Source organism: Thermobia domestica, chromosome 1 (assembly GCF_964235325.1).
Source record: "Thermobia domestica chromosome 1, izTheDome1.hap1.1, whole genome shotgun sequence".
NCBI lineage: Eukaryota > Metazoa > Arthropoda > Insecta > Zygentoma > Lepismatidae > Thermobia > Thermobia domestica.
Genome location: NC_137454.1, coordinates 95,963,687 through 95,989,795, shown reverse-complemented (window position 1 = coordinate 95,989,795; position 26,109 = coordinate 95,963,687). Strand labels below are relative to the sequence as shown.

The 26,109-nt window shown below is 36.7% G+C and overlaps 1 protein-coding gene across 1 annotated transcript in view; it reads left to right on the top strand.

The window, feature by feature from the left end:
* Positions 1-882: 882 nt before the first annotated feature.
* Positions 883-26,109, top strand: part of LOC145687451 (epoxide hydrolase 4-like) — a 51,121-nt gene continuing 25,894 nt past the window's right edge. The window contains exon 1 of the mRNA XM_081760906.1: positions 883-1,361. Coding sequence (XP_081617032.1) covers positions 1,161-1,361 — 201 coding nt within the window. The 5' untranslated portion in view covers positions 883-1,160. The remainder of the gene's footprint in view (positions 1,362-26,109) is intronic.

Below are 26,109 nucleotides of genomic sequence, written 5' to 3'. Positions count from 1 at the left end.
CCCCTCCAGGAACGCCGCCCTTGCATTCTACCATATATGCGACTGTGTAATAATCTATTCTAATAATGTGAAATACCAATAAATACATTTCACATACTGTATATTGAACTTGTTTTAAGCACAGCAATATAAACAACCCTTTTTATGTAGGTCCTAGTAGTTGAAGTGCATAGCACTCATAAAACATATCTCATGAATTTGTACAAAAGCTGAATGCTCGCTCTTACAAAACTAAAGCTTAATAACAGGTTTTAGCAAGTTTTAGAAATCCTCTAACTTTCGTAAGTTTGATAAGTAAGTGGAATGGAAAAAATGATATAGTTGACGCTACTTTACAAGAATTTACACTAAAAACTCCAGTGGAAAACACGTTATAAAATTTACATTTTGAGGCTCATTTTGGCACCCCCTGACTGTTACGCCCTGAGCAGTTGTACGGGTTTCCCGGCCCTTGGTCCGCCCCTGCTTCCTATGCTTAAGCAAAGCATAGTTTGGAATTCTAAAGGCTCTCAAAAACGGATAGTATTTGGTAAAACGTGTAATCTGGTAACCTTAAGCTATAACAACAGCTTCCTTCGTTGCATTTCACTGGAAAGAGATATTATGCTACTTCCTTAAATTATTTCCTATTTGGGATACCTCTTTGAAGGTTTTCAACTTCGCATAGAAATAATAAGCAGAAGAAGAAGAAGAAAGACTGGAACCTATTACTTGAGTACTATTTATTGCATAACTTCCTAAGTAACACTAATTGTACGAGGAAATTTTGCAAATAATATTTATAAAGGCATTTGAAAATTAAAAGAAATATAAAAGAAGAATTTGTAAATGGTATTCTGTTGATAACGGGAAAAGTCGAAGTTCTGTTTGCTCTGTTCATAAACAGTCATTGCAGCTACGCGCGTGGCGGGTAGCAGGAAGCACTTGGCAAGGAGCCAAACGTCTGCCGAAGTGTGCGGCTCGCCTCGATTTGTTAGCATTCGTTAGATAGAGCATCCGCATGGTTATATGTATTTCTAATGTGTCTTTTACCGAACAGTTTGATACTTTGAGATTTAGAGTTACAGTGACTCAGCTTATTCCATAGATAAGAAAAGTACCGCTTCACAGCTTGTGAATGATTTGTTTCACTTCATATCAATTAAACGCAATTTAACAGAATGAATTTCATACATCGAATGTTGTTATTTCTCTTAGGACACATCTTACCTTATTTCTATGGATTTCTGATTATTTGCAAACTATTATTAGATACAATACTCCACCCTTCTAGGATTTGGTGTTCATCGAAACGCCGCGATACACCCCCTTCTTGTTTGCAAGATCCAGCTTTGGGCCAACATTCATATCTTCAATTAAAGGTAAGTGCAATTGTTATTTTTATTCTAATTTAGAGAATTTATAGTTCTAAAGAAAAAGAAATGCTCTATCCATATAAATTTTCATTCATAATATTTTTTTAAAAAAAAATCGGAAGAAATGAAACATTTCATTGCTATCTCTTCTGTAACTGAGCCGGCACAATGTTAGATTAATGTTTCAGAGAATCTCCACAAGAGGCGTGGACGAAGAGCACACAGCGCAAAGCAGGCAGCCAACCAACTACAGAAGTTTAACGGGGCATAAAAGTGTTTGGGGGACAGTTAAAAATTTAAAATCAATTAAGATCAATAATTTATAAAATCATGTGTTTTAGTTAACCATAATTTTAATTATATATCGAAGGTGACCAGAACTTTTATTTTAAAAAACGGGACCCATACGAATCGGCGACGGGGGAAAGGGGGTGCTTCCACATTGCATTTTGAAATGAAATCTTTAGTTTTACGTCCCACGGTTATGCCGGTTAGGCTAAAGGAGACGGTGATAATGAGAAATGAGTGAAATGGTGGAATGAAGAAAGTGGGAGGAAACGGGAGAACCCCGAGAAAACCCACGAGCACGGTGTTTGTCCACCACAAAGTCCACACGGTGCGAGCTGGGATCGAACCACGGACCCCAAGCACCGGAGGTGAACGCTCTACCACTGAGCCACCGCGCCCCCCACATTGCATTTTGAGTCTCAGCAGTGTTTTCAATTTACAAAATACACAAGTAAGAATGATAACACAGCGTTTCTAACTTAAGTACTACCCAAAAATACTTTTAACTACTTCAAAACTTAGAATTCCCTCAATTCCCATTTGAACCACAGAACGCTCAATTCTCATTTCAATATTCAGAAGTTCTAGGCACGGCTGAACCTTCCCAATGAGTGTTGGTACGGAAGAGTGTAGAATTAGCATTGTCCATTTGTATTTTGAATAATAATTACGGAACACCTGGGTCATGTTTGCTTAAAAACGGGACATTTAGGCGTCCCGTTTGAGAATCAGAAAAAAAACGGGACAACGGTTGAAAATAAGGGACTGTCCGGGCTAAAACGGGACGTCTGGTCACCCTGTATATATCTCTTCACTCTAGCTCACCACTATAATAATAATAATAATAATAATAATAATAATAATAATAATAATAATAATAATAATAATAATAATAATGTGGAGTTCAAAATAATTTAGTAACCCATTGTGCATATCAAATGTGCATAGAATGACTCCTATTGGATGCTTGAGAGGTTCCCTATAATTAAATTCTATTTATTGAAGTAAGTTATAAGTAGTTCAGCTTTTTAGTAGCAGAATGGAACAATTAATTTTCTTTCAGCCTTTTAAGATTTTCTTTTGTAATAACTTCTTTCGCACCAATATCATTAAACTGTTTTTCCTTAACTTGAACAACCCTTCATGAAGGGTTGCTGTAACTCTGACGTAGTCAGTCCCAAACTCGTGTTGAGAAAGGGAGGGGGTACAATTGTTCAATGGTAGAGTGCTTATCTCTGATGTGTGTGGGGGTCCCTAGTTCGATCCCCGGCCAGGTAAGTTTCTGGTGGACAACATCGTGTCCGTGGGTTTTCTCGGGTTACTCCCGTTTCCTTCCACATTACCATTCCACCGATCTCTCCATAATTCATTTGACATTCTTCCTGTTTTCTCGGGTTACTCCCGTTTCCTTCCACATTGCCATTCCACCGATCTCCATCATAATTCATTTGACATTCTCCCTTTGCCTAACCGGCATAATCGTTAAACGTTAAACTAAAAAAGATTTTGAGAAAGAGAGAGGACTCAAGCCGTTAGTGATGGCCACCAGACATCCTCGTATAGCTTGGAACAATTATAACATCGCTTTCTGTGCCCGGCTCTTCCTGATCAAGTCGACAAGCGATGAACATACGTGGAGGTAGTGATGGGACCTCCTACTGAAGGAGTCAGAAGAGGCAATCTTAGGCTGCCTTCACACTAGGATTTTGTGAGCCGCTCATGTGAACCTGCAGTGAAAAGGCATTAAATTCTGAGCCGCTCAAAAGATCGTGATACCAGAATGGCAGTCATGCAAGAGCCAGAAGAAGTTGCAGCTTTAATCTTGCGATAAATTGCGAGAAAAAAAGGAAAAGAAGATGTAGATCAATGTGCATTCATCTTTTAATTCGATCAGGACTGAAAGAATGTTCATTTTACAGTCTGTTTCCTAAACTGAGAGATGAAAGATTTTTTTTTTTCAATTACTTCAGGATGTCTATACCTCGTTTGATGAACTAATAATATGTAGTAGGTCTATAAAGTGTGCATTTCATCAGAGTAACACCAAAATTAGAAAATTTTCAACATCAAATATATGTATACTTTTCTCCATTCCAACTGAGTTCACGCTCACGTGTGAAGGGCTCTCATAAGAGTGCGTGTTATTTTCTTCCTTGCCAGCAGCCTGTTCGAGCCAGCTACTGTCGGGATGATCATAGCAGCTCAGATCCGCGGCTCACTTGCACCGAAGTGCATGTGTGAAGGTGTACATTTAAGACAGTATAAAACTAGCAGCTGCAGTTCACGCGAGCGGCTCATAGAATCCTAGTATAAAGGCTACCTTAATGAACAGTGAGATACACTACTGTAGCCGTTCCTACTGAGGAAGAGCGATTAGTGCCTCCCAAATGGGAATATCTGCCTGGCGCAGATGAACTACATCACACATCGGTACTGGTAATGTATCGTATAGTGTACTTCTTCCATAAAATGAGGTAGGCAGGGATTGTGACTCTGCTGTCCCTACCTGGGGAGGGAAGTCTTCTGGATACCTCCTAAATGGGTGAGTAAGGCGCTAAGATCTTTCCTTGGGTCCGGGAGGTATCTGATTGGTCGCCTGCGCGTTACCCCTTGGCGCTGGTTGAAAGGCAAGTAGATAGGCAGGGATAGGATTCAAGCGACCTAGAGTCATCCTAGGGTTCCTGGTTTGGGTTGGATTCTGCTGGGCTGTGATCATACCGTAGGATACACTAACTTGGGGTTACTTTATCCAGGAGGAGGTAACCTTGTTTTATAAAGCTCGGTTGTCGTTACTGCCAAATGGTGGTAGGTACCCACTTGTTTTAAGGGCCAACATAGACTGTAAGAGCTGGCCAAGTTAAGTACAATGGGGATTCGACAATTCGGGGCATTTCTTCTGAAGTCCCTTTTAAGCATTCCACGAACCGGCAATACATTAAGGCTGGTCCATTAAGGACTCCCTCGATGGTAACCAGAATGAGTGCAAGTGAAAACTCTTCTACTTTGTAGCGTTGTTATTGTGTTCATTTATAAAATATGAGCAAAAGCGCCTAAGTAGTGTTTTTTTGAAAACTTGCTTGAGAAAACTCATCCTAAGAATAAACTGTTCCTTGTGGATGTTTTCAGAAGAAACGTTTTACGTCATATTATACGCTTATTAATGAAATATGTATTTATGAAGTGTAAACAAAATTACTAGAGTAATTTTGAATAAAAACCATCTGAAAATATTCCCAGAAGAAAAGAATATGAAGTTCCATTTGTTTATAAAATATGAACAAAATCGTCTGAGAAGTTTTTGAGAAAATCGACCGATAAAATCGCACCTCCAAGAATAAACTTCTTTTAGAATTTTTCAGGGGAAATGACTTACCTTCAATATATGGTAATTAATGAAATACTTATGATATATGAGGAAAATCGCCTGCAATGTATTCTAAAATATCGCCTAATAAAAACTCACACCCAAGAATGAACTATCCTTTGTGGATCTTTGAATGAGAAACCACTATCGCTGTATTGTACTTCTATTAACCCTAGAAACACCAAGGCATTTTGGGTTACATTAAAAGCAATGAGTGTGGGCCTCAGAGCTCCCTCCCCCCCATTGGTGTTCCTAGGGTTAATAAAATACATTTTATACAAAATCTTCTCGGGTGTATGTGAAAAACTAGTCCGAAAACACTCTTTCCCGAGAGTAGACTACCCTTTGTGGATTTTTTTTTTGAAGAGGAATGACTTACGCCGTATTACAGAGCTTTGAGACAATGTCCAAACTTATACAGTAAAACCTGCCAACTTGGCCACCTCTCTAAGTTAGCCACCTGCTCATCTTGGCCAGGTTTGTTTTGTACCTACATTCTCCCGTAAAACATTAATTACTTATTACTCTGTAACAGGGCCGTGCTGGGATACTAATGAGGGCGGTGGACAAGTCTACTAAAAGGGCGCCTATACAAACGGGAATATATATATATATATATATATATATATATATATATATATATATATATATATATATATATATATATATATAGAGAGAGAGAGAGAGAGAGAGAGAGAGAGAGAGAGAGAGAGAAAGAGAGAGAAAGAGAGATTTTGAAAGAAAGTATGGGTGCCATTTTATATCAAAATCACCACCAAATTTGTTTTAGTATTAACGTAAATAGAATCGAAATCCTCTTTACTACAGAAAAACTTTTTAGCTCCTGTAATAACATTTCTGTCAAATAAAAAGAAGCTAAATGTATCAACAACTTAATATAGCACGCCTATGGACGCAGGGGGCTCATTGCCGCGTTTTCAAAAGCTCTCCATTGATTTCTGTCCTTAGAAAATTGAACCCAGTTTCTATTTTATATTTCAACCTCTGCGAGAACCATTTTAATATTGTCCTCCCATCTACGACTTGGTCTTCCTAATGGTCGTTTTCCTATTTAGATTTCCAGTTAGAACTTTGAAAGCGTTTCTATTTTCTTCCATTCTGGCTACATAAAATTTCCATTTGAGCCTCCTAGACTTGATAACCCTAACAATGTTTGGTAAACGGTATAAAATTATGCAGTTCCTCCTTATGAAGTTTCCGCCTTTCCCCATTCCCGTTCATTTTGGAGTTCGAATATTGGTTTAAGAATCTTGTTTTCAAATACTTTCAGCCTGCGATTTTCTCTCAGTCAGTTCCCATGTTTCGTAACCATACAGCAAAACAGGCATGACTATCGTTTTATATTTTGAGCTACAAATTCTTCAACAGAATTAGCGACAACAAAAGATTTTTAACTGATTAATAGCACGAAATCCCTGCTTTCAGTTGATATCAAAGTTTTTAGTGATTATGGTTTTGGTATGTTAATAATGATCCTAGATATTTGAAGTATCCATTTTGTCGAAAGAAAATATTATTTGGTATTTTAACGCATCAATAAAATGCAGTATTACGATCCCGACAAACTTCCATTTATTCAGTTTTGTCTGCATTTACTTTTAATCCTATATCAATGCAAGCGTTAATTAAGATTTCTGCGTCCTTTCTATTGTTCTATCATCCCCTATTAAATTTACATCATCAGCATGTGCCATAACCTGGCAAATACAATTCAGCTCTAGGACCTTCTTGCTGTCTTTGATTTTCCTTATCGTGTTCTCCAGAACAAAGTAAATAATAATGACGACAACGCATCTCATTGTTTCAGGTCATTCTCAACGTGAAAGCTCGCGAACAAGAATGTCTCTACTCGAACCTTACTTTGGGATTCATTTAAACATATCTTAATTAATCTACCTTTTTCGGTATTGCAAATTCTGTAAGCATGTTGTACAATGTTTTCCTCCTACCAGAGTCTAAAGTCAATAATTGATATTCCAGGATGTTATATTCTCTCATTTCTTTTCAAGTATTAGTCGAATGGTACATATCTGGTCGATAGTTGATCGATTTTACCTTTATCCGTTCTGATAATCTCCAATAATTTCATCTGCGTATGGAGTCAATCTTTTAATACAATGTTTAAGAGGATTTATTGGTTGTTGACAGAAGAGAAATGCCTCGATAATTATTAAATCTGTTTTGTTGCTTATCTTCTGAACTGGAACAATGATTGATTCTCTTCACTCTTGTGGTAATTCCTCCTTGTTCCAGAAAATGAGAATGAGTTTGTGTATCTTGCTCTACAATTTTCCCCTCCAGCTAAAATTAAGTCAACCAGAATTTCGTCTACTTCCGGAGATGTGTGTTTAACATTTTTAAATAGCGATTTTTATTTCTGTCTGGTTAGGTTCTCGTATATACGATCATGCTGTATGCATTTCACTTTCTCCACGCGCATTAGTTTTTGGCTATGTGTTAACCAAATCGCCAAAGAAATCTTTGCATCTATTTAAGATGCTATCTGTATCAGTGAGAACTGTTCCTTTAGGTTTCTTCAATATATAAGCACGAAGTTGATAGCCTTTCTTAAGTTCGTTGATGCATTTATACATGTCCCGAATGTTTTTGTTTTCACTATTATCAAGTTAATTAATTTTTAACTTTCAAAAGTCGCGTTTCTTTGTTCTAAAAGTTTTAGAAGTTTTCTACCAGATGACAATGAAATTTTATGTAGTTATTTTGTTCGGATTTTGTAGCCAACGCAGTTTCTTCTGTTTTCTCTTCTCTGCTACTTTAGTACATTCCTGGTTGGACCATGGTTTGTTCCTACGTATTTCTGCGTGCTCCAATATTTCTTCTGCTGAAATTTTAATATTATCTCTAATTTCAACCAAGTATCTTGAACACTAGTGTACTCAGAACCTTCTAAAACCGAGAATCTGTTCGACACTTCAATCTGGCTCCCCTCTTACCTGACTCTCCTCTATTAAAAAGAAAGAAAAAAAAAAACGCTCCGTTTTCAGATATTGAATATTTCCTTTATTCAGCGATAGTCTCTCTCTTACTATTACAATCTACTTCTCTGACCGACCGAACATCAGTTGTGCTAAACTGTTCTTTTCTGTCTACTAAAACATGATCAGTTTGAATATGTGTTTTTCCATCTGATGAAATCCATGTATATTTATGAATGTCGCGATGTTGGAATTTTGTAATCTTCACGATAAGGATTCTGGATATTGCACAGTTCACGAGTCTAACGCCGTTGTCACAACCTTCCTTATGCAAACATTTATTCCCTATAACCGGTTTGAAAATACCCTCTGGTCCTACCTTCGCATTGAAACCGCCTTTCAGAATTTTCATATGGTATTGCAGAAGATGATGAAATACCCGTTCTATTCTTTCATAAAAACTGTACTATTTAAATCACCATCCTTATTTTCTGTTGGGGCATGTTCATTTAAAGCAATAATATTACACAACCGACCCTCAAGAGAAGTAAAAGAAAATCTATCATTTATAAATTCAACCTATGTAATTGCTGATATTACGTATTCGTTTGTGAACTGAAAGCCCTATTTCTAGTTGGTAATTTTTAATTTGTTCCCCGTAAAAAAACGTAAAATTTCCCGACTTGACTCCTCCATTTCCTTCTCATCTAACTTCCTGATATCCCAATAGGTCCAACCTCTATTTCTAAACTCATTTTTTACAAATTTTAACGCGCCTGCCCTATAGAGACTTCTTATATTTCATGTTCCAAATCTCTTGTAGATTTTACTTTGCGGAGTTCGTGCCAAGTTATCAGTTCTGATCCGAGGATTCTGCGAACTTATCTGAACTTTTTTTTTTTTTTTTTTTTTTTTTACAGGATGAGGTTGTTATCCTCACACCAAATTCTCAAGCTTGATTATCACCCCTTGTCTGTCCGCGACTGCTTACTCTGTATATTCACAGTTAACCTCTATATTCCAGAGGCCTTCTCCTCGATCCACAACCTGAGGACGCGCCGTGCTGTGGTGACAGGAAGACCACATTTTACGGAAATTAATACAGCTATATTTCAGAAATACAACAGGTACTGATTATCCGAACACTGCTTTAAAACACACAAGAACAATGAATATACTCGGATATATGGATGTATATTAAGACTGTGAAAGCTTTGATGCCGTAAAAATCGTAAATTAGAGATTAGTGTCAATGTAGTATTACATAAATGCATCGTACGTTTGACTATCCGAACTATTCTTGATGTATTACATTGTTTCGTTTTATAGCTATATAACTTTCTAATATATTTGTAAGTGATTATACTGTTTACCTGTTCTCTGCCAATAGCAACTGTATGAATTCATAATACAAAACTGAAATACAGAAGAATGAAATTAAAAAAGTGATATTTCGCAGCGCATCTTATGTAAAGGGCGCCTTGTATTCTTCACAGGTTCTGTACTACCAGTCAGTATTTGAATTTATTAAACAAAGCTGGTATACAGGATAACTAAAACCACTTATCTATAATGTGATGTTTCGTAGGGCGCCTTATGTAAAGGGCGTACTGTGCCTTTCACGGGTTCTTCGCCAACAGTAACTGTGTGTATTTATTGTACAGAACTGTGCTATACGAGAAGAGTAAATAAAATCATTCATCTTTGATGTGGTCTCGGAAGGGCGCCTAATGTAAAGGGCGCACTGCACCTTTCGCGGGTTATTTATCAATAAAACTGTAAGAATTTATTACTAAAAACTTGTACCTTTATTATCTATACTGTGATATTTCGGAGGGCGCACCGGGACACGTCCCGGTGTCCCGGTGGGCCAGCACGGGCCTGCTCTGTAAGTTTATTTAAATTTAGAACCGTTAGTGTATGCCTGACAGGATGGTGGAACGGTTGTTTCTGGAACAGTGTGCTTTGTAATATGCAACAAACAATTATGCGGAGGTGAGACAGGGGATGACAGTCGATTTTGAAGGAAATGGTCCCTTTGTATTAACAACCACAAAAATAATAAATTTGACGCTAAGTTTTGCATGTGAAGGAAGCGGGTAGGCCCTGGAATATGCATATCAATGATAACAGAACTCGTGTCTTGGAAGCCATTAACTCGTCCCCTGGGAAGCCGAAATCTCAAAGGCATATGTGCAAAGACTTGAATATTTCAGGCGCATCAGTGCAGATAATAACGAGAAATCTGAAATTAAAGCCATATCATCCTCATGATAAATGATCTTAATGACAATGATCCAGATAGGCACTTTGAGTTCGCAGAAAAATGGCTGGGAATGCTGAAAGAAAATCCAGGTTTGTAAAAATACATCGTTTGGGCAAATGAGGCCAAATTTTGTGTTTGGGGAAGTGTTAACCAAGACTATTGCGTGTCTTGGAGGGAAGAAAACTCTAATGTTTACACCAGTATGCATGACAAAAGTCCTGGTGTCACGTTTTAGTGTGGTGTCTCTTATGATTGGGTGATTTGCCCATTCTTTTTCAATGATACCGTTAGTGGAGAAAGTTATCTTAAATTGCTTAGAGATACTGTGCATCCTTTACTTTCTGCACGACCGGACATTAGTGACCTGTGATGACAGAAAGATAGAACACCGTTACACTGTGCCATACCAGTGCAAGAGTGGCTAAATGAAACATTCCCGAATCGCTGGATCCCGGGTCGACGTTGGTCTATGGAGTGGCCAGCTCGATCTCCTGATTTGAAACCACCTGCCTTTTTCTTATGGGGTGTTTTAAAGGAGCACCAGCCATTGAGGAACTCATTGAAAAGATGCATCACCATGAGACAAATCATGGAGCAATTAGGTATTGCAAAAGGATCTGTTACAAAAAAAGTTACAGAAAAAGTTATGTTCTGGGTTTCACAGCCCTTGACAAGAGAGATGATGTGAATCAGAAAGAATTATGTGATGATCACCAAAGTTCCTCTGGAAATTATCCAGAATCTTTTCATACATTCGTCACTTGTGATGAAACCTGAACGACTGAAGCCCACCTGGTTGAAAAACAGTTGGAGATGACAACGACTTATGTGTGTCAAAAAATGGCCAACCTCAAGAACTTTAGGAACGTGCATTTGAATCTTGCAAATAAAGATGACTTCACTCCAGTGAAGCAAATGAAATATTTAGAAAGGACCAGTGCTTCTGTGCACATTTCGCATCAATAAAATTGTGACAACAAACGCCGTACAGGTAGGCTACCCAAATGACACCTTCTTATCCACATAATCGTCTCTGGTAAAGAGACTCCTCTCTCTCCTTCCTTCGTCTCTCCCATACTAAAATCAGCAAACAATATGAGCGCAATTCTAATTTCAAAAGAGACATATATTATTATCGACAAAATCAAAGAATAAAGGCGAGACGAAACAAGATTCATAACGTTATGAAGGGAGAAACTTAAACATACACATATTGAAAACTGCTGAATGTCTGTTAGACAGAGATACAGAAGTGAGACAGAGAGAAAAGGGGAGAAAGGAATAAGAAAGAGAGCACAGATAAAAATATGGAATAAGTAAAAAAAAAATCTAACATTAAACACTGCCGTTTCCAGAAATCCAGTAGCAATATAGAAGTAACGTTGGGATTTTGTATCGTTTCAGGGCTATTCGAATATATAGAGGATGCTTGAACAATTCACTGTCAAGTTCAAAATGAAGACCAAACTTGGTGATCAACTTAAATACTCAATTTCCAGTGGAACTGTAGAGTTCTGAGACACATCTAAGATAATCTAAAAAGGTTAACACACATGCTTTGTTTGCGCGTGGTTCGGTTGCAAATTCGATGTTCTGTATTGAACATACTGATCCGAATAATCCCAGTGGGTAGCGTAGATCATACCTTCCATTCTAGACTACTAACGAAAAAATGGAACATATTAGCTAATATTAGAAGTCCGCGCCAAACACAAAATATATCAATGACAAAAATCAGGATCTTCTTTACCTCAGTGGAAAAAGGCACCTTGAAATGAAATATGTCAAGATCTTTATACGTTTCCATGGTGGTTACTTGCCTCAGGCTCAGTTGACGATGCAGCTGAGTAACTTACAGACGTCATACAGGCTGTGGCTAAAGATTTTGTGCCTTTCCGTAAAAGACATTCAAAGTCCCCCCCCCCGTGGTTTGATGAACTCAAGTGCATACTTCGCAACAAAAAAGTGCATGGAAGCTATGGAAGGATTTTCCCAGTGAATATACTTATAAGAACTTTACAGATATTAGAAGATATAGTAAATATCTTATGAAAAGAAAGTATGAGAAGTACATTGAACACATCCCAATCGATATAACCCTAAGCGTTTCTGGACCCTAATAAACAATCGAAGAAATAGTTCTCGTGTACCGACAGAACTGACTTACAAAAATGTTTGTGTAAATGAAGAAGACAGGGCAAGAGTATTTAATGAATATTTTGCTAAAGATATACCACATTGACTTGACACCTAGTCTTCCATTCGAAGCGCTGCTATCGGCTGAAGGAATTCTACTCCCTTTCGCTAAGGCTCTCTCGCTTAGCACAGCTGAAACCTTATTGGCTAAACGCGTGGGTGTGTAGAGGGTGTGAGCTTTAGTTCGCATTTTTGTCACGGCTCAAGACATTTTGGCAGCACTTTAGTATCTGCTTCATCCCCTCCCACCTTTCCCTCTTTCCCCTACCCTCTTCAACCTGTTTGTTCTGAGTCTTTGTCTTCTATCAGTACGACATCGACCGAAGTACTTTCTCTCCTCTCTTGACATGGCCCCAGCAGCACGCCTTAGGGCCAGATATCTACACATGCTTCCTACGCAGTGTTGCCAGTTCGCTTTCTGAACTCCTAAATCGCTGTTTTGCAGAAGATGTCTTCCCCAGCTGTTGGAAGAGAGCTAATATCACTCCTATTCATAAGTCTGGTAAAAACAAAAATTATGTGTCCTCCTATATACCTATTCCTTTGTTATCACCTCTCTCACTTGTTTGTGAAAAGATAATGAAAAACATGATCATTCAATTTGTTGCTCCATTTATAAATTCCTCACAACACTGCTTTTTGCCAGGAAAATCTTTCCTTACTAATTTATCTGTTCTGTCCGATGCCGTGGCCAGCATCTCAGAAAATTCTCAACTCGACATTTTGTATTTGCACCTGGCTAAGGCTTTCGATTCTCTTCCACACCATCTTCTTATATAAAAACTCAGTTCTAGATTCAATATACATGGCAAATTACTTAGTCTTCTGGAAACCTATCTCAGTAATAGGACACAACGAGTTTCAGTTTCAGATTACTTTTCTGACTTTATTTCCGTAACTTCTGGAGTTCCTCAAGGCAGTGTTCTGAGTCCACTTCTATTCCTATTATACATGGACGATTTGCCTTTTTTGTTCACAAACAGCTCTACCAATATTCTTCTATTCCCTGATGATGGGGAGACCCGGGTTCGATTCCCGGCGGGAGCTCATGTGGTTCGGATTCCACGTTAATCAGTAGGTCCACGTCTCATATAGCCTCGCTGCTGAAAGGGACGCTAAACTAAAATCAACTCAACTCCCTGATGATAGCAAACCCTACAGACAAGTGCAATCCGAGTACGATGCTCTTGCTCTTCAACACGATGCTTCAATTCTTCTCAACTGGTGTAACTCTTGGAAACTTAGCTTAAACATCGAAAAATGTGCTTCTCTTACGATTTCTCTAAAAAAGGAACCTATAAACCACATTTACAAAATTGGTCATAAGAACATAAATCCCGTCTCTTTCAAAGATCTTGGTGTCATTGTTGATAGTAAACTTACTTTTGCGGATCATATAAGCACAATATCTTGTACTGCTATGAGAAAACTGGGACTCCTTTATCGCTTCACTGACAAAAAATCCTAATTCCTTACGCTTGCTCTATAAGTCATATGTTGCTCCCACAATTGAGTACTGTTCTATCTGGTCCATGGGCTGTCCTACTCATTTAAAAAAAAAATAAATTCCGTAATTAATTTCTTTTTAGCCACTGTATCCTACCGAGTACCTCACCTCCGAACACTTCCAAAAAATGACGTTTTAAAATCCATCAATATCAAACCTCCCCTAGTGAAAAACAAAATTCCTGACAATATTTTTGCAAAAAAATGTAAATAGCCGTATATCATGTGAAGAGTTAAGTCAGATCAATTTTCGCGTACCCGCTAGAACAACACGGTCTAGTGATCTCTTTTACACTCGAGCGGCGAGAGTTAATATTGCCCAAAGGTTCCTTCTAAACCGAATTGTCACTACTTATAATCAGTTACCAGAAACTGTAGACGTTTTTCTAAATGAGTATACTTCTAGATCATATATAAATAAGCTATTTTTGTAATGTTGCTGTTGTACTGTACCATCTTGTGCTCAAATTGTTATTCAATTGTTACGTTATTAAAATTGTTAAAATGCTTCAGTATAAAATGACCTAGTGCTGTATCTGAAACCTATTATAAATAAATAAATAATTAAACTATATCATAATGAAAAGTTACAAATGTTCAAAAACAAAAGTGGATGTTCCGTATAGACATAGTAAGCCTAACATAATTATTTCCTATTACAAACTTGAATAAAAAATATTGAAGTACAGGATGTTGAGATAAAATGTAGGATGGAAATGAATTTTGTGTGAAACGAATATAAATAACTAGCGTCAATTATCTGTTTTGCTGGGTTAAATTATATAAGAAAAAATAGTAATATGTTCCATTAGTCAGTCACTTTTTACTATTACTGAAGCGCCACCATCATTTTTATATTTCTCTCCCTTCCCCCTCGCCATGTTGCGTGGCTGAATTTAGATTTAAACGGCATCGGAAGTGTGTCTGTTTATCACAGCTACCCCGGAAACTATGGATTCGGCACTAACACGGGTTATTTTTGATTAGTTTTTTTCCTTATTGTTAGGCTCGCTATAAATTTTTTAGCAGGAGTCAAATCAATAGGGACGTGTTAGATATTATTTTAAACAACAATATTCAATTTTCTGGGAACTTTTCCGCTGTAAGATCCTAATTTGACTGCACTAAGTAAGACAAAAATACGGAAGGGAAATAATGCTGTATGTATAACCTTGATGAAGTTGTTATGTAGCAGTTCTAATTATATTGGCCTGTTACAATATGGAGTTTACTATTAGGACTTTGGTTCTTTGGCGATTTTCTTCCTGTATCAAAGTTAATTGGGGTAAACGGCACCTGAAAGGGACGTCTCATTATCTCTATGATCTTCAAATACACTCTCAATAATTAGTCAGGTTTCTGGCTCACCAAGCCACTATCGCACTTCAGATCTCTCAATGGCTCAGAGAGACGCTCTAATAATAATAATAATAATAATAATAATAATAATAATAATAATAATAATAATAATAATAATAATAATAATAATAATAATAATAATGATGATGATGATGAAAAAGACTCGCTGGTGAGTTCGCTCTTATCCTTAATACATCATATATATTCTTTAATAATAATTTAATATAACTGAATTCTGTTTATAGATTATATGCGATCTACTCTCGAAATTAAACTTTCTAGTGATATCTCCTTATTCTGTTAAAGAGTTAGATTTAAAAATGTTTATCTTAAGACAGAAGGTTACAATGCTGATTTCAGGAAGAAGAGAAAGTTCATTCAACCATGAAATGCCAGTTGAGAGATCTAAAGTGCGATAGTGGCTTGCTGAGCTAGAAACCTGACTAATTATTGAGAGTGTATTTGAAGATCATGGAGATAATAAGACGTCCCCTTCAGGTGCCGTTTACCCTTTAATTGTATTGCAAAATTTTACAAACTGAAATGGAAAGATTAAGCTCATTGAGTGTATAAGAAGACGAAGATTTGTAGTTTTAATTCAGGTACTTTAATGTACTGCGAACAGTAGTAAAATCTAGATCACCATAATATAACAAATAAGTGAATATGTATTTTTCCAAATTTTCTTTATCTACGTTCAATAAATCTCATGCGAAGCATTCACGTGATTATCTGAAGCAGAAGAGGTCTGTGTATATACTACATATTACAGTGGTGCCCACCCCCCCTTATGTCCATGACGCACCCCCCAATTGTCTAGCCGTAGGTGTTCTTCCATGAAAAAATATTCTTTTCGATTAATTTTTACACTCCCTCAAACATATTTATGCAGATTTTTCCCCCCTCCAAATATTTCAATGACGCACTTTGCGTCATAGCCCCCCCTTGTGGGCACCCCTGCATATTTGCGTGCTTATTTCTGTTTGAGCACCTGCATGTTTATTTTTGACTTTTGAACACTCGTATATGCGGAACTTAAAATATTATCTGATCAATGTGCTTTTATCGTATTTCACTGTAGCTTTTGGCCTTGTTTTTCTACGTAATCTGATTGTTCATTCAATTTTGATTGCAGAAGCTTATCAATCAATACACATTCATTAAAGTGACAAGAGGAGTTATCAATTAGCAATCGACACAAATGATGATGGAATTTAGAATGAATTCTGAATTATCATTCAAATATCGTGCCTTAATAGTTTTACAGCGGACTAATTCTGCAAGTCATAGTATATTAGTTTCATTTACTAAAAAAGTTTGCTCGTAATGTATTTTTGCTGAGAGGAAATCAGATTCTTGTTATGAATCTATCATCTCCAAACTACTTTACTTGTACGCCCTACTGAAATATCTTTTCGTAGGATGATGTGTCTCCAAAAATATATTGGGAACTAGCATCGATTACCCTCTTCGCTTGTTTAAAATGAAAATTTAAATGCACAACTCCTTATCTCATATGTTTGGTATCCTTGAAATATGCTGTTTTCGTTTTTAGTGGCATCGATTTAAACGGCATCGGAAAGATCATTGTTCATCTCAGCGACCCCGAAAACTATGGATTCGACACTAATGTTGGTCATTTTCTATCATTTATAAATGTTCCTCCCCTAAGTTGCACCGTCAAAGTGAGATAACAAAACCATCTCAGGTCTGAACCTCATCTATGATTAAAATTTAATCGAGATCGAGGTCGGGTGGTTCAAGAGTAATGAAGTTACAAAGACAATAACTTTCATTATATTTTTTAAAACATATATCTCCTCCACTCCCTCCCCTAAGTTGCACCTTCAAAGTGAGATAACAAAACCATCTCGGGTCTGAACCTCATCTATGATTAAAATTTAATCGAGATCGAGGTCGGGTGGTTCAAGAGTAATGAAGTTACAAAGACAATAACTTTCATTATATTTTTTAAAACATATATCTCCTCCACTCCCTCCCCTAAGTTGCACCTTCAAAGTGAGATAACAAAACCATCTCGGGTCTGAACCTCATCTATGATTAAAATTTAATCGAGATCGAGGTCGGGTGGTTCAAGAGTAATGAAGTTACAAAGACAATAACTTTCATTATATTTTTTTAAACATATATCTCCCCCACTCCCTCCCCTAAGTTGCATCGTCAAAGCAAAATGATAAAAAAAATATACCAGGCATGAACATAATCTATGTTGAAAATTTGATCGAGATCAGTCGGGTGGTTCAAGAGTTATTAGGTTATATATATATATATATTCGTCCCACCTCTCTTTGGTATGAATTAGGGACGAAAAAAACTACTTATTTTCAATACCAATGAGAGTGAGAGATTTCCACCCCACTCTGTTGTGAATAGTAACTCCTAATCAGCCTAATCCCTTGTGGTTCGCTGTGTGATATGTAAATGAAAACATGAATGCATTTGGCTCTAATAAGTTTAACGTGATTCTAAATTCTTTAAAAATGTTTGAGAAAGTGTGTGTTTTTTTCAAGTTCCTTAGTAGGTTGCACGGTTTGCCATGGAATGCAACATTACATAATTAGCAAGACTGATCTTATATTTCTAACTTGTGCTGGAGCGCCTCCGCCGTCTTCTTTGTCTCGGGATAGGTAGACCTGGTGACTCCAAATCTGTGGCGATGAACCTGACGAAGATGTTGTTCTTCTATCTTCCTCTTTATGTCGTCTCGATCTGATTGAGAATTGTCTATTGGTATCTGACTACAGTTTTGAACGTAGACATCTGTATCTGGATCAGTTTTCAAGACAAGAAACTGAGTTGTACTGTCGGAGTGGCAACCAACAGCCAACTCCTAATCATTAGAATGTTGAAGATGAAAATTCTAAAGGCGAAAACCACGTCTAATAGACTTCTAGCAAAGATCGAATAAAAAGACCACGAAATATCTCTGTCATAAAGTTTTATACGACTTAACACTTCCGCGTTTTTATTGTTCCTTTTCGTCCTGAATTGGGTTCTATTATTATTATTTTAACATCAGACGTTTGTCAGATCATGACTTGCTTAATATGTATACATAAGAAGATTTTCTTGACAACTCGTGATTCTACCAAGCATTTTTTGAAAGCACACAGGAAATTACAAAGTCATTGTTTACTCGCATTTTGCGTTACAACATATTCATGCGTTTGCATTTACATTCTGTTTGAATATAATGTCTTCCTATTGTTTTATTTTTTAAATTTTCCTTCCTTGTTTCCGATGCATTGGACATTGAACTTTATAATTTAGAATATTTTTTTTTTTCGGAAAACCGAAAATCAAAGTGATACAACAATATATATATATATATATATATATATATATATATATATATATATATATATATATATATATATATATAGATAACCTCCTCTCTCCCTCCCTTAAGCTCTACCATCAAAATGATATGATAAAAACCACCCCAGGTGCAAACCTCATCTATGATGAAAATTTAATTGAGATCGGTTGGGTGGTTCAAGAGTGATTAAGAAGGCCGTCAAAGTAAAATGACAAAATTGTCCCGGGTCCGAACCTCATCTACATATATACTTCCCCCACCTCATAATCTCCCTCCCCCCACCCCTAGGTTCTACCGTCAAGATGAAATTATAAAAAATAAAAAACTTATAGTCCCAAACTTCATCTATGTTGAAAATTTGATTGAGATCGGGTGGCTGGTTCAAGAGTTATTAAATCATAAAAAACACTTACTTGTCACTTTTATTTTTATTTTATTTTTATTTTTATATACTGTATCTCCCCACATCCCCCTCCCGTAAAAGTGAACAGCTAAAAATACTCCCAGGCCAGAACCGCATCTACGTCAAAAATTTGATCGAGATCGGTCGGGCGGTTCAAGTGATTAAGAGTCACAAACATAGTCACTTTCAATTCTATAATATAGATTAAATGGTTCGAAACTTTAAGTAAACTCCCCATTAACCTTATCCAACGTTTCCTTCCCACTCTCAACAAACTATGACGTCCTCTTAATTAGACATATTATGTATGTAGTAGATACAAATGTGTGTTAAGTCCATTTTGAACATTCTGTGAAATGAAATGAAATTTCTATTTTTACGGTTATGCCCTTTAGGTTATAGGAAACAAATGGTTAATCTATTGATAAATAACTTTGTTTTCTGGAAGTTAAAATGCGTTCAGGCAGTTTTTTTAAAAAGTGATTTCTAAGAAAAAATTGACATACTACTCATGATGTTTTATGATCATTTACTGGAAACATTAAGGATATTCGTGTAATGTTCACACGAATGTTAATGACAAACTACTATAAAAACATGTTGCTCTATATGACTAACCAGGGATGATATCGAAACTGCACCTTGAATTGGGAGACATTCTATTTATTTCGTGATAGGACTTCTCGAGCAAGTTCCAAAACAGGTGTTCGTTTCTTGCTCGGAAGTGACCCCGCCTTTGCAGGGGCTAAAATATATAGAACATTTTGACCTATTTTCTATAGCAGGTGTACATAAAGTACGTTGCTACCCTTAAAAGTTGAAACCTATGCTAAAATGCCAAAACACCTGTTTCATCATTGTAAAAGAATAATTTAACGAAGTGAAAATATTTGCCCAGGGTCTCCGCAGGGTCCCAGGTGGGGTCCAACTCAAAAATTGCAGTTGAAAAGAGGGGCAAGTAGCATATCGTTTGAAAGCTAGTGTTAAAAGAAAAACTATAAGAGAAGTCTCACAGCTCTAATCAAGCTCTGTGCGAAATGGCGGAAGATTCAAAATTTGGAAACAGTCTGCAGCTAACAGTGCATGGCCACCACTAGAATTTCAAAACTGTGATACAGGTGTCAAAATTCTAAAACACGTGTTTCATTATTTGAAAAGTGCTATTTATCGAAATGATAATGTTTACCCCATGGTCCGTGCAGGGTCCCAGGTGTGGTCCAACTCAAAATTGGAAATTGTGGACAAACACCGTGCTCGTGGGTTTTCTCGGGGTTATCCCGTTTCCTCCCACTTTCTTCATTCCACCATTTCACTCATCTCTCATCATCACCCTCTCCTTTAGCCTAACCGGCATAACCATGGGACGTAAAAGCTACAGATTTCATTTGAAAATTGGCAATTGAAAAGAAAGGCAAGTAGCGTATCGTTTGAAAGCTAGTGTTAAAAGAAAAACGATAACAGAAGTTTCACAGCTCAATGCAAACTCTGTGTGAAATAGCGGAAGATTCAAAATTTGAAAACAGTACATGGCCACTACTAGAATTCCAAAACTGTGATACAGGTGTCAAAATTCGAAAACATGTGTTACAATATTTAAAACGTGCAATTTATCTAAATGAAAATAGATGTTTGCCCCAGGGCCCTCGTAGGGTCTCACGCGGAGTCTACCTCGAAGTTTTCATTTGGAAAGGCTTCAAAAAGTATATCGTTTATAAGATATCGTTCTTCAACTTCCCGACGACCCGTCTGGTAGAAGCAGTCTAGAAGATACGGCTCCGTCGAATGTTGTTTGCTGAAGCTTGGCTTTTGTTCTGGTCTATTTGTGAGAGCCACGTAAGTCACACGCCACGTAGCAACGTGGTAGCAACGTGGTAGCTGCCGGGACTGTATCTTTGTTATGCAGGTTTGAGGGCCATATGCATGACGATCACTCTACGGCGTGATATTGAGGCTTGAGTATCTCGTGGAGGGGTGCGGCCATGCTATTGTTCATGAAGAAGTGATAAAAGCACAGTGGTTGGAGACACCAACTGCACTGAATAAAAACTCTTCTTCATACAGTGTTCGTCGTCCGGAATCGAACATGTCGAGAAAGCTTTATCCTTTGTGTGAAAACGGAAAGACAAGTCTCTCATTGACTGGTAACTAAAATCATCAGGAAGGTCGATGTATCCACATTTGCCGAAAGCGTACTTGGTCATATCTTGGAATCTGGGTGATTCCAACTGATTTCGTGTTACCCCAATCAAGTGAGCACTAAAATACCGATTTGTCATGTCTAGCTTGTCTCCAGGTCCTTCATTCCGAACATGCTTGTGGGCACGCTTCACCATTATTTTTCTGTAAAGATTATATCCCACATCGAATTGCTGTCCATAGGAAGTACAGCCTGGGGTGATTGTTCCTGGATGTACGTCAGGACACTCTTGATACAATTCCGGATCTCTCATGACCTCACCTGGGACCCTGCGGGGACCCTGGGGTAAAAATTATCATTTCGATAAATAGCACTTTTCAAATAATGAAAAACGTGTTTTGAATTTTGACACCTGTATCACAGTTTTGGAATTCTAGTGGTGGCCATGCACTGTTAGCTGCAGACTGTTTTCAAATTTTGAATCTTCCGCCATTTCGCACAGAGCTTGATTAGAACTGTGAGACTTCTCTTATCGTTTTTCTTTTAACACTAGCTTTCAAACGATATGCTACTTGCCCCTCTTTTCAATTGCAATTTTTGAGTTGGACCCCACCTGGGACCCTGCGGAGACCCTGGGGCAAATATTTTCACTTCGTTAAATTATGCTTTTACAATGATGAAACAGGTGTTTTGGCATTTTAGCATAGGTTTCAACTTTTAAGGGTAGCAACGTACTTTATGTACACCTGCTATAGAAAATAGGTCAAAATGTTCTATATATTTTAGCCCCTGCGAAGGCGGGGTCATTTCCGGGCAAGAAACGAACACCTGTTTTGGAACTTGCTCGAGAAGTCCTATCAGGAAATAAATAGAATGTCTCCCAATTCAAGGTGCAGTTTCGATATCATCCCTGGTAAGTTCTATGCAATATACGTACAGAACTTTCCCATAAGTCTGTGCAAATAGGTAAATGAACTGAACAATTATTCAACAATGGTAGGCATGATGATGTGGGAGGAAATGGAAGAACCCGAGAAAAGAAGAAATATTATCTTATCTACCACAAACTCACGTGGTTGTGGTTCGAACCAGGGACCCATCGCAACAGAGGTGAGCGCTCTATCCCTAGGTCACCGTACCCCGTAAAATTTTGTGAAATTTACGAGAAATAGTTATATGTTTATTTCTATATGTTGTAGTATTTCATATTTAACACAAGGTAATTTTCATCACTTTGCAATTTTATTAAATTCAGTTTTTATTAAGAACTTTGCTTTAACAAAAACTTCTTTATATGTACTCTGTCTGTCCGTGTGTCGTCCAAAAGACAAAATCTCAAGAACTACTTGATGGATTACCTTTAATTCTTTTCAGAGTGTAGCGCAGCGTTTCCCAACCGGTGTGCCGCGGCACACTGGTGTGCCGTGAATGGGCCGCTGGTGTGCCGCGAGGAAATCGAAACAAAATGATTAATTCCATAGCAATCAAATTGCAAAACGCAGGGGAAAATGTATATTTGTATTATACATTACTATGAACCTCTACTATGAATCTACAATTTTAAGTTTCATGTACTTGTCTGTACATTTCTAATGTTGAAAAAAGTATTTGTTATTGTTATGACCATTATTGCTTCTTTATTGTTCAGACTATTTCGTAACTTGGAAATTTAAAATATCATTCAATCCTTTCGACAAATTACCTACATTTGTATTTTAAAAGTAAAAGAGACTTGTTTGCATAATGATTTACCACAGGGAAATACCAGTGATCGAGCTTTCTTCTCTGTGAGAAGGAGATCAGTAATCACAGAAAAAATACCACGGTATTTTATATTTACAAATAATAATATCTATAAGTGTGCCGCGAGAATCCAAGTTACACCCGTAGTGTGCCGCAAGTCGAAAAAGGTTGGGAAACACTGGTGTAGCGGGTCAAACGTTTAAGAATTGAGTTGGTTGAAAGACTCAATTCCATCTAGTGATCCTTCTATAGTTGACTCCAAAATATGGACATCAAAAGACATTTTTAAATGTATTTCTATTCGAATAATTATGAATATCATTCTTGATTGGTAGACTAGTGGAGTGATGTTGAGAATAGAAGATTACTATAACGCTCAGGATGCAAAATACTAATCTGTTTGTGCAATCAACGCTGAAATAAAGCTAAATAACTTTCCACTTGTGAAACCTAAATACTGTATACATTTTCTACATATTTTGAGCTATTCATTTATTTGTCTTACCATTTTTTTTGAGTGGTGAGTGCAAAAGTCATATTTGAATTTTCTCGCTGTTGACACTATAACAAACCAAATTTCTTCACATAGTGTACACTGTGACACTACTACTTATTATGTTTAGTCCAACAAGTAGCAGTATTGCGTGTACCTACACCACGTAAGAGAATTTGGTTTGTATGGGCGTGATATTTTCTCAATTACTATTGAAAACGGAAGTAGTAGTAGATTTTTACTACTTCAAGTTTTAGTAGAGTGGAATCTACTAATCATAGAGTGGAAATGGAATATATTCTTGAGACGCCTAATTGATTACAGAAAACCGTTTCTCTCTACCTATTACTGTTTTTCCCGTATAGGATCACTATTAAAACCGGAAGTGGTTGTTTTTGTTTTAATAGAGAAACTAGAGTGGAGATGGAATATATTCTTGGGACGTTTAATCGATTGCAGCAAACCGCTTCTTACTGCCTGTCACCATTTTTTGCTCTCTAACGGTCGTTGTTAAAACCATAAGTGGTTGATTTTAAGCCACTTCCGGTTTTAATACAGAGATTGGAATGATAATGGAACATGTTCTTGGGACTCTTAATTAATTGCAGGAAATTTTCTTCTCGCCGTGTCAAATTTTTACTCTATAACGCTCAACATTAAAACCGATAGTGGTTGATTTCTGTCACTTCTGATTTGGTTTTAGTAGAAAGATTAGATTGCAGGTGGAATATCTTGAGACGCTTAATTGATTGCTGACAACTGCTTCTCGCCATCTATTAAAGTTTTTTATTCCATGGAAATCAACGTTAAAACCGAAAGTGGTTGATTTCTGTCCCTTCCGATTTGAATAGCAAGTTCAGGGAGAAGATGGTGCCTTTTCTTAGCACGCATTCCGAAAATCCCGTTCTTGTTATCTCTTATCTGTTTTTCTCTATGTAGATTATGCTTTATTTACATCGGAAGTTGTAATGAATTTCTACCACTTGCGGTTTTAGCACAGCTAAGATGAAGATTAAGTATACCCTTTAGTATACGTTTAATCGATTGCTAAAAACTGCTTCTCGCCACCTATGTCCATTTCAGCTCTATAGTTAAGAACGTAAGAACCGGAAATGGTTGATTTCTGCTACTTCAGAATATTGCCTCCATCAACGAATTCGATTCTTTTTTTTATCCTCTACATTCTGTCCAAATTTTCTGATGATCCATCAAGTAATTCTTGAGGATTTTTTGTCTGCCAGACGGACGAAAGAACACACAGGCAGGGTAAATATATGAAAAGGAGTTTCGGTAAACTAAAGTCCTTAAAAAAAATTGTATATTGGTCAGATTTATTCCTCCCAGAAAATGAATAAGAAAATCTATTTGAATCTGTGTTGGTATGTTATTATTTTTGCCTCATGCAAGCTATTGAAAGGATAGTATAGGAACAAATATAAGCACTACTTTCACTTTGTCTTTCATGTGTAAAAGCGTTAACTTATATTAAATAAAACGTATGGGCCACCGGAGTTACTTGTTTCTCGTCTGGAGTTTGGTTGTCAGATTTTAGCAGTCACACAACGAAATACATACACAGTTTTCAGAGTTAAGTTAGTTAAAAAGAAAGAACTTTCAAACAAAGCTCAGTTATCCAGTAAACAACCCTTTCTGGATCTTTTCTGAGAGAAGTAAATTATGTCATGTTGTGGATTGTTCATGTAATAGTTCTTTAAGCAATGAACAAAATCGTTAAACCTGTTTCAGAAAAAAAAAAAATACTGTTTTCAGTCCCCCAGTAAACTACCCTTATTATTCATAGGAGTAAAGTCCTATTAACACGTTATTATCGAAGTTTATCCATTGTACTGTACATTGAACGTTGAACAATACATTGAACGGTTGACCTTCACTTTTCTGCACATATGAATGGATGGATCAACATCTAAAACTCATTTTGCTACATTACATGCATTATGTAAATTTGTTAAAACTGTGTTTGTATGTAATTTTTGTTTTTAATGGTGACAAGAATTTATTTTCTCCTACAGTCGCTAGAAGGTAGTAAATTACTTCCTTCGTGTTAGAGAGAACAAGCTAAAATTAAAGTGAATTAAAAAGATCCTTGAATGAATTTGAATTTAGAAAGTCATTGCTGCTGGCACAGTGAAGAAAAATAATCTTCCACGACAAAAATACATATTATTAATTCCTGTTTTAGAGTTTTAGCTGTCATAATTACTTATAGCTGGCAGTAAACTTGTAATTACGTCAGTGGATATAACTATTAATCGCATCTAATTTAAGCACTCCTCTTACGTTTTTCTTAATATAGTTCCGTAATATAATATTATGATTCTCTAATTTCTGACTTAATTCTTAAATGAAAGTTGTTGATATGCATGACGTCATATAAAATATTCATTGCAAAACTTTTCACGCGAATTAGAAAAATAACTAAGTATCAATCTATGTAAAGAAAGGAAACTGTATATATATATTATTAACTTCTCTGATAGAAATAGAGCTGTTAGAAAAACAGAGAATGATTTCACAAGTACTACGAGTCTTTGAGTGTAAGGACATATTGTCATAGCACAAGAATATAAAATAGTTTATTATTAATTACCTCCTATATCAGATATTCATTAAGCGTAAGTATATTCAAGTTAATAAATATGAGAAAACAAATATAAACAGGGTACTCATAAGTTACGCACACC